Below are 9,851 nucleotides of genomic sequence, written 5' to 3'. Positions count from 1 at the left end.
TGTTGCATCCTGCAGCAGTACCACTGAAAGTTATCAGCAGGCAGACAGCCAGCTTTCCATCTCAAGAACTGCAGCCCCCAGATCGCAGCTGCCCTTGCAGACGTTAGAGGAAGATTTAGAGACCCTCGAGCTCGCGGCCAGCCCTAAGCCTCCGGAAGGAATCTGATGGCAAGAGGCTGCGGAGTCTGCGGAAAGTCTCCTGCCTTGAAAACGTTACTTCAAGACGTGGAATAACCTTCATGAGCAGAGGCAAAATAGTCCATTCTAGATTGGGGCATCTGTTTTCCCTTTGGCCGCGGTCCAAGCCTGAGGGCGCGGGGCGCTGTCCGCCCCTCGGCTATGGGCAGTTGCTGGAGGAGCAGGTGCACAGGACAGAGGAGGAAACTCCAGGTGGGGCTGGAAGCAACATGCTCCGGAGCGAAGGTGAGGGGCCCGTGGTCACTGCCAGCCAGCCCCCTCCTCTCCACTTGACACTGGGGGTTCAGGGGCCTCCATCGGGGCCGGCTCCCCGGGGTACCACCTGCACAGGTGCACAGACCCCACAAGTGGCCCTGCTTGTTTTTTATTTCTTAATTCTGTTTTGATTACTCATTCCCTCCATTATTACTGTGATGATTTTTAAGTCTCCTAGCAATAACACTTCGGACTTTGGAACTGTTACCTTTGTTCTTATTAGAGATTCTACTGTGTTATTCAGCCAGAGTGGCTTCAAGGGGGAATTTTTTTTTTTAATTACTTTTTATTGGAGTACAGGCCCCGCTTGTGTTAATGCTATGCCTTCGCCGTCCTCCAATTCTTAGGCTTTTAACACCAGGGTCCCACACCTTCGTTTTGCACTGGGCCCTACAGATTATGTAGCCAGTCCTGGTTCCGACTCTCTCAGGAGAGGAAGCCCACAAACCGTGAGCCAGCTCTGAAAGCTCTCGAGAGGAAGTGGCTCTCATCAAGGCCAAAATGTCATTTGTTGTCCCTCTTTATCCGAAGACCACTGGGTCAGTTTACAGCTTGGCTCACCCTGAGTCACCTCTGATGTGTCTCACTGACGTGGCCTCCCTCTGTGGGGGGGACCCCAGCAGTGCCACGTCCGTATCATGTCTCCCCAGCAGGCACTGATGCCTTCACGGGGCGTGGGATCAAACCTCACTGCCCCCCTCATCCTGAGTCCAGCCCAGACTTTGAAAAGTGCAGCTCAGAGGAGCGAGGGGGCAGGTGGGAGGAACTGGGAGATTGGGATTGACACAGATACACGACTGATACTATACATAAAACAGATAACTCATGAGAACCTACTGTATAAAACAGGGAACTCTACTCAGTGCTCTGTGGTGACCTAAATGGGAAGGAAATCTAAAAAAGAGGGGATATATGGGGACTTCCCTGGTGGTCCAGCGCTTAAGACTCCGTGCTCCCAATGCAGGGGGCCCGGGTTTGCTCCCCGGTCAGGGAACTAGATCCCATATGCCGCAACTAAGAGTCCACATGCCGCAACTAAAGATCCCGCACGGGGCAACAAAGATCCTGTGTGCCGCAATGAAGACCCAGCGCAGCCAAATAAATGAATAAGTATGTATATATATTTTTAAGAGTGGATATATGTATATGTATAACTGATTCACTTTGCTGTACAGCAAAAATAAATAGACTAGAATAGAATAAAATAAAATAAAATAGGACCTCTGTCCTGTAACACATTATTAAAAAAAAAAAAAAAGAAAGAAAAAAGAAAAGCGCAGCTCCAGCTCTGTTGGCTGAGGCTGCCTCCCAAGCGGAAGCACAAACAGGCCACTGCCAACTCGGGAAGCGTGGCCAGAAGTCCAGCCCCCTGCACTGCGGACCCCGCAGGCAGGAACCCCCCCAGCAGGAGGGGCACAGAGCAGCTCACCTGGTTCCCGCTCTCCCTGATGATCTCACCTCGGGCACCTTCCGCTCGGGTTTGATCTCGACAAACCAGGTGAACTGTGCCACCTGGTGGAATTCAACAAAACCGTCTGTGAGGGACAGCGACAGTGACAGCTATGGAGACCAGCTTTTCCAAATGAAGGACTAAGACATATGGGCTCACAGAAAGAGTACCTGAAACGGAGACTATTCTGGAAAATCTAGACAGATGGTCCCCATAGTCAGAGCAGCAGACGTAAGAGAGAGGGTGATCTTGGAACCCGTCCTCCTGCCCACCTGAGCTGACTGACGGTGCACCCGGGACAACGTCCTGACTTAAGGGTCTGAATATATCAAGGATGAGAAGGGTCGGTTTTTGTCATACCTGCATCCCTAACATCTTACAGAGTACCTGACACACAGGTCTCAACCTAGCTGCACTGTGGACCCACCTGGGAAGTTTTTAAAGCTCTAGATGACAGGACCAGGCCTGCGTATGTTTTAAAAGCTCCCCAGGGCGTCTAATGTTCAGCCTAAGTTGAGGAGCACTGACTCATATGCAGCAGGAACTCGATAAATATTTACTGAATGGCTGAATCCATAAATGGCACTCAGACTATTCCAGCAGAAGCCATACCGTCATCAATCAAGGCTTATTTAAAGGGGACTTGCCTTGTCTGCGGCAGTTAAGAAGTAAGCATTATGGAACCTGCCTTCTTCACCTAAAACAGCTGCTTTTGAAAATGGGGTCTGTTTCACGGGAGGCTACACGCTAATCACATAACCAGCCCCTCTGCTTTATCCTCTTCCCCACAACTCTTCAGAGTACCTCCCAGTTGCTAAGATGCAGTTAATCTTCCCCCTGACTTGGCAGATAATTAAATACAACTCCAAATGGTATACTATTCCCCTGGAAAATGCCTAACAGTTTTAGAGAAAAAAATAATCTCGAGCATCCTGAAAAGTGATAAATTCCCAACTCATTTCCCCAACTTCTGCCGGAACATCCATTTTTCCTGGAGAAGGGGCTCTGGAGAGACACGGCAGGCTTTTCTAGCCACCACAGGGCCAGTAAGTGACCTAGGGCAGTTGAGCTCATGCAGGAAATTCTGGCATTTACCCGGAGGAAGACTTCAGCTGCCTGAATAATTTACGGGCACCCAGAGAGGCGCTTCCCCAAATCAAGCTTAGGGAGGAGAAAGGGGAGGCTGTCTCCAGCTGCTCGAGACCTGGAGGCTGGACACCAGGAAGGAAGAAGGAAGTTCACTGCACGCCCCTCTCCCGTTATCCTGGGGGCTCTGGGTCTTAACTAGGGTCCACAGGCAAATTGCGAGGGACTCCCAGTATCCTTCCCACCCCCGACCCCGTTCTTGTTGAGAAGACAGGAACTGGAGACCAAGTATCCAGGTGTTTTTTGTTTTAAGGTTCCACTGGTGATTCAGACGCCTAGGGCTGGCCGGAGCCCCTCACTGTTCTTAATCAGAAAACACTGACATGTGGACAGAGCCCCAGCTCTCCTGTGAATTAACTGTGTTGAGAAAAGCCTCCTTCAGTCACTCGCTCTGTCCGCCTCTAGCTTGAAGCTCACCGCACAGCCCAGACCGCTGGCAGCTGTGCCCATCAGCACAGGGTCACTGTTCAGGGCTCCTGGCTGGGCTGGCTGGGGCCTTCCTGACCTGTGACGCAAGGCACTCTCCCCGGTGTGGACCGGCCACAGGCTGGCCTCGGGGCCCAGTGCACACACGAGTTAGCAGGCTGCTCACCTCGCTTGGCGATCTCGAAGGCAGTTGCTTTTCCAATGCCGCTGTTCCCCCCGGTGACCATGAAGGCTCTTCCAGGGACTTGGACCTCCAAGTCATCAGGGATGAAGTCCTTGGATGCAGATTCATAGCCACTCCTGGAAGCAGCAGAGCCACAGAAGGAATGGCCGTAAGTAGCTGGGAACGCAATCTCCTGTGGGGAGAAAGCCTAATTCTGCGCTGGGCATCGCGCTCTCTCCCGGCACATCACACAGCCCCTTTCTTCCTGGGCTCTCCCCCTGCTATCCTCCCTGGTCTCATAAACACCACCATCTTCTCCAGGCCGACATTTCCTATACCATTAGCTTCCTGAACTGAAAATGCTTGGAGATTGCAACAATTTGGTGGCCTACCTACCTTTCTCTGACTGCCTCTGATACCAGGAGGTGCCCCCCACCCCGAAAAACCCTTTGATAGATTTTTTTGGGGGCGGGCCTTTTTCCCACAGTGGGGGGAGCAGAGAGGAGCTTAGGAGACCAGGAACATCATGCCTACTGCACCGCAGGACAGGTGTCTCTACCCTGGTATAGAAGGACCACGGCAAAGTGGGTAGATTTGCACGTAGGGAATGAAGGAGGGGGCAGGTGCAGTTATATGAGGGCTGCACGCCTTCAGAGGAAGCAAGGCTCCTTCAGGGCCACAGGGTGTGTGCTGCACAACTCTAGGGGGCGCCTTTCCGATCACAGTGATGAGAGATTCGTTATCTGCATCAGGACAACTTTCTGCAGGATGACAGCAAAGCACACAGAGAAGGAGGTGCTTCTTCTAATTTGCACAAAGGCATCATATTGGATAGAAACAACCCTGAGTTCCTTAACTGTTTCTCTCTGCTTTTTGAGCCTCCTCTTCTAGCTTTACTGTCCTAGTATTTCCCAGGTACAAAACTGGCTGAGGGGACTGGAGGTAGAGTGGAGGGGGACTGGCAGGAAGAGACCCACAGGGCGGAGCTCTCCCCACACACCAGCAGGCTGGGGTCTCAGCTGGTGTCTCTCACCCAAAGGGCTGATTCCCTGCGATGCAGAACGCAGCTCTTTCCCCCAGAGGTTCTGGAAGAAGCCCAGTGCCCGCCCTGCGCCTTGTTTACACACAGACTGCCAACAGCTGGTCTCCTGCCCCATGCCCTGGCACAGCCCAACTGCCAGTTACATGCCTGGACGCTGGTGAAGAGGGCCAAAGAATGTTTATGAGCTTGGGTCTGGTTTAGCCACAGGGGCAGTCACTGCCCTGGTCTCACAGTCAAGAGACCAAAGAGAATGTTCCTGTTCTCACAATCTGTTACTCGCCCAAACGTCCAGGGCAGCTCAGAGAATGCCCTTTCCATTGCCTCTGCTGTTAGTGGGCCACGTAGTGGGGCGAGCGAGACTGCTGGCTGTTCCAAGGCCTCCTGAAAGGCTGACTTGAAACTAAAAATAATATCAATCATAAAGGGCTTTGGATCAAACAACTTGGATTTAAATCACAACTCTGCCTCTTAACAGCTGTGCCGTCTCATGTGTTGGCTTAACCTTTCTGAGCTCCTGTCTCCTCATCTGCACAAAGCGGATAATAAAAGCTACTTCTTGGGCAGCCTGGGTGAGATAATGTATGTGAGGCATTTATCACACACTTGGAATAAATTAAGAACTCAATAAACAGTAGTTGCTATCATTATTACTAGTATTAATAACGACGTGAATACCTTTCACGTTCAAAACTAATCTCGTTGTCCACCCCCAGCCCCCGAGCCCTTCAAATCATTAGGGCCTTTGAGAGTAATTTAAACTATAACCAAAGATGAAGCTGGAAGATTTGTTTTTTCCCACAGGTCGGGGTCCCAGGATCACTGTGAAAAGATCTTCTTGCAGAAGAAAGAGGTTTCTCAGAAAGAATCAAGGGCCAGGAGGTCAGTGAACAGGGGCCCAGGCAGGACAAGGCACGGGTGGGGAGCAAGGAAGAGCTTTCCAAACCACCACAGGGCCAGAAGAAGCGCAGGCCAGAGAACATGCCCCAAGTAAATGCCCCACAGGGACCCGGGCCCAAGAGCCCCCTCCTCCTGCGGCAGGAAGCTGAGAGGCTTTTCTCTGTGACACACAGCTAGAGGAGACCTTAACCTCTGGGCTACCACATCGATCCTATTAGAGCCTTAGGTTTCCTGGGGACGGCTCCTGTGGATTAAACCTCTTCCTCTAACTCCAGGCTGTGAGCCAGCTGCCAAGTGGGCGGTGCCAGCCTGGGCTAAAGGACACGTCATACCTCCCTTTGTCCTTTGCCTTCAACACAGGGATTCCATCCTGATCCAGTCTGTTGTTAATAAGACAACTTAGTATTTTTTGTATCCTCCCACCCTCTTTTTTCATCTTTATGAACTCTTGATATCAGTCCTTATTTTTTAGACATAGAGAGACATAAATGACTTACCCAAGGTCATGAGCTGGCAGGTGATAAGGCGCAACACCCCAGCCTAGGGCACCTTCTACCTCACCAGTGGTGCCCAGAGTGCCCAGAAAAGCAGCATCAGCACCACCCGGCAATCTGTCCACAGAGTCAGGCACTCCAGGGTGCGGCCGAGCAATCAGTGAGTGGTTTCACATGCCCTCCACGTGATTCTGATTCAAGATGAGCAACCACTGTACTTAGTGTTTCCTGCACCCCCCGAATATAGGAATCAAGCTCCCCGGCGGGCTTCCCCCAGTTTATCCAATATGGAATTTGCTAAGGTCCCACCCACACATGCTAGGAGCTTAGGAGTCAGTTGTTGCAGCTGAACTACCCCCTGGAAATTCTTAGGTTCGGGCAAGTTTAGGAAACTGTAACTAGATCCTGCTGCCTAGGGGCCCAATATAAGGAAGCTTTATAAAAATCCTGGCGTGCCAAGAAAATACACCGTAGACCCAAACTACAGACTCTCAAGTTGGAATCAAAGTAAGGTGTTGTCTTTCCCTCCAATTCACTAAATACATAATAGCAGGGAAACCCGCCTAAGTTCGCACCCCTCCAACTTCACGGAAGAGTCTGGGGAGAGACTTCTAGAAGCCTGCTTTCCTGGGGCAGGAAGCTGACTCAAACTTTTCATGCTGCATTCTGTGTTAACATGGAAAGATCCAGCAAATGGTGGCCAGGCCACTGCCTGTACACCCCTTTGAAAGAGGTGGCCACGGTATTCGCCTAAATTCAGTGGGTCAGGGTTGACGGCTACACTTCCCACATTCTCCGCAGCACTGGCCCCTGAGGAGGGTCTGCACTTTTTCCAAAAGGATGTGGGGTGCAGAGAAGGGAGCAGCGGTAGCTGTCTCCCCTTGGAAGGATGCCTGGAGTCCTGGTATGACGGAAATTTGCCCCGGCTGCCTTAGGAACTGATAAAAACCCTAGTGCAGGGAGGAGAGGAAGTCTCCTAGAGATGACTGGGACGCACAGGAGAAACACCTGTAGGATTTTTAAATAAAATGTCCGTCTAGGCTCCAGTGCACATCAACTGAGTCAGATCTCTAGAGGGAGGGCCTCGAAAATGGTATCCTAAGTTCTCCACTGGTGATTTCTGATTTCAGACAGGGGTGAGAACCAAACTGCGTAAGCCTAACTAATTCTAAGATAAAAACCATCTCTCCATCTGCCAGAAGTGGCCACCCCTTAAAACCACAGCGAGGGCGATCACGGGGCCGGTGAAACCACCCAGCACCGTTCAGCAAGCTCACACTGGGTGCAGAGCCGACCTGCAACCCGCACCCGGAATGTTCCAGCTGGAGGGAGAGGTCACAGTCCACAAGCCGCAGGCGATTAGTGAGGGAAAAATCACACCCAGGAAAGTACTAAACAGAATCTCGACTAGCAGCTCAGAACTAACCCCGTCTGACGCCGAAAACAGCCCCACGGAGGCAGTATCGGAGCCCGCCCAGCAAGGTGCCAAGGGAACACCCCGGAGGCTCTGAGGCGCCTGGGCCGCCTGACGTCGCTGGGTGGGGCCTGTGCGGCAAGGCCCCGCCCTCGGACGCCAGCCCCGCCCCCGGACGCCCGCCAGGTGCGGGGGTCGCGCCGGCTGCCGGTACATCTGCCCGCGGGCTGCCAGCTAGCGGGCGCCTCCGTCGCTTGGTGGGTCCAAGAGATCGCGGGGAAGTCGCGGGCGCGTCCCCGCTAACCTCGCGCGCGCGCGCCGAGGCGGGCCACGTGACACCCGGACGGCCTGCCCCCCAGCCCGCAGCCCCGGCCCGCGGCCCCCGGCGCGGTACCCTCTGCATCCTTCCTTACTTGGTGTATTCGCGCAGGCCTTTGGCGAACCACGCGGCGCTGCGGTAGAGGAGCATGGTTGGGCGGGCGCCGCACGCAGAGTCTCGCGGGCCCGCGCTCCCGGTGCCCCCGCCCCGCCCCGCCCCGCCCAACACCCCGGGCCAGCCAGCGGTTACATCATCCCAGTTACATAAAAACCGCGGCCTTTGGGGCTTTTCTCCACTGGGAAGGCGACGGCGTCTCCGTACGACTTGGAACGCCCCTCCTGCCCCGGCTCTGGACAGTGCCCCCTCCAGCCCCAGCCTCGGAGGGCTGGGTTGGGGAGAGGGAGGGCAGACTGTGCTGCGGGCCGCGCTGAAGGTCCGCATAGTCACCTCTGGGTCGAAGCCGGGCGTCAGCACGTTTTGGGGGTATGACTAGGCTGCAAAGATGGCACCGAAGCGCACCTCCTAGAATCTGATGACCCAGAAAATTGTGTGGAATAAAAGCGATGAGGCTTACTGATACTAAAAAGATGTCTTCATCTGATGGGTTTATCATAGGGGTTACTGAAAAACTAGCATTTTCTAAGTTCCCACCTACCTTATTTCACGAAATGCCCCCGGTATCTCAGCGGAGGGACATGGCCTCTTCAGCAGGTGCAATAAGTCAGGTCAGTAACGTGCACACAGTGACACGATCGTGGAGAGGCAGGGCTGGGTCTCTCTCCCTCCGGAGAGGTAAGTCTGTCTCCAAAGTACAGACCTGTGCCACTAGTTCTGCAGCGTCTTGCAGTGTCAGGGTGGGGCCCTTTACCGCCTCCAAGTCTTCATCAGCGTCCCAGATCCCCCAAGGCCAAATAAACATACTGTGTTAGTTAAAAAAAAAAAAAAAAAGCGGAGTGGCTGTGTCAGCCTACATCCTAGACAAGTCATCCAGCCCCTTCTGGGCCCCATATGTAGGAACCGGGCACATCTGACCTCCAGCTCTAAGTCCCAGTTAGGAAACCTCTCTCGGTTAAATTCCGTACTGGTTTACCCAACTCACCCAGAGACTGAGACACCCTTACATAAAATGTGCAGAGACCAGCTGGTTTAATGGCCTCATTACCTAGGATAGACGATATAGGATCACTGCCCCCTCCCAAGTGGGCGTGTATTTAATGCAGAATACCTTTTGAAACAAATTTCCCCAGAACAGCTTGCTCCTCTGAACAGGACTGTGAGGTTGCACGGCATTGCTCTTACTTTTGACAGAGTGATGAAAGGAAGTTTAAACAAGGGGCATTCTGTAAAGTCACCCAGCGTGGTGTGACTTTCAGTGCCAGTCAGGTTAGACCGGGAGAACATTTTGGACCCCCAGAGTTACACAACTGCTTTGCACACTCTGTGTCAGTGATGGAAAGGATGTGTCTGCTCTGAATCTCTCTCCCCTCCTCAGGAAATGTGCTTTTGGCTCACAGAGGGGCTAAGAAATCCTTTTGAACCACACAGTGTATTGAGGACATCAGCAGCACCTTGCAGTAAAACGGTGGGTGGAAACCCAGCTCTCTCAACCTGCCGTGTAAACCCCGGGATGCTGCAGGCCTACTCCGTTCTTAGTTTTCTTGTTGGTAGAATGGGAATGAATATGCTCACTTCATGGGCTTGTTGTGATGATTAAAGGCATCCGTAAAGAGCTGAGCAAAATGCCTGGTTTCATTCGAGGTGATCAAAAAACGTTCACTTCCCTCAAGTTTTCTTCTCATTCTTTCCCTCCTGCGCTACACCCATGCCGTGTACATTCCATCCACGTTCCATGAGTGCATGAAGCATGTAACGTTTATCCTCAAATCAACAAGTATCCACTAGGGACTGCATTGTACACACTTCGTAGGAGGTTTTAAGAAAAGACAAGCCTCATCTCAAAAGGGAACTCCAGTCTCCCCTGGATGACAAGCAACACACACACAAAAAAGGAACAAAGGACAGGATGGGATTAATGGGAAAAGGGTCC

At 52.6% G+C, this 9,851-nt stretch overlaps 1 protein-coding gene across 1 annotated transcript; it reads right to left on the bottom strand.

Moving 5' to 3' along the window:
* Window positions 1-1,674: 1,674 nt before the first annotated feature.
* On the bottom strand, window positions 1,675-8,074 carry LOC114485215 (dehydrogenase/reductase SDR family member 12-like; the record flags this gene model as incomplete). The annotated part of the gene is made up of 3 exons (XM_028486227.2): window positions 7,899-8,074; window positions 3,642-3,775; window positions 1,675-1,965 (listed from the first exon to the last, which is right to left on the bottom strand). Coding segments are annotated over exons 1-3 (481 nt in total), but the record flags the coding sequence as incomplete, so codon positions are not given.
* Window positions 8,075-9,851: the final 1,777 nt, after the last annotated feature.

The sequence above is a fragment of the Physeter macrocephalus genome, unplaced genomic scaffold (genome assembly GCF_002837175.3).
Source record: "Physeter macrocephalus isolate SW-GA unplaced genomic scaffold, ASM283717v5 random_739, whole genome shotgun sequence".
NCBI classification, from domain to species: domain Eukaryota; kingdom Metazoa; phylum Chordata; class Mammalia; order Artiodactyla; family Physeteridae; genus Physeter; species Physeter macrocephalus.
This window is presented reverse-complemented; position numbering and strand designations above follow the sequence as displayed.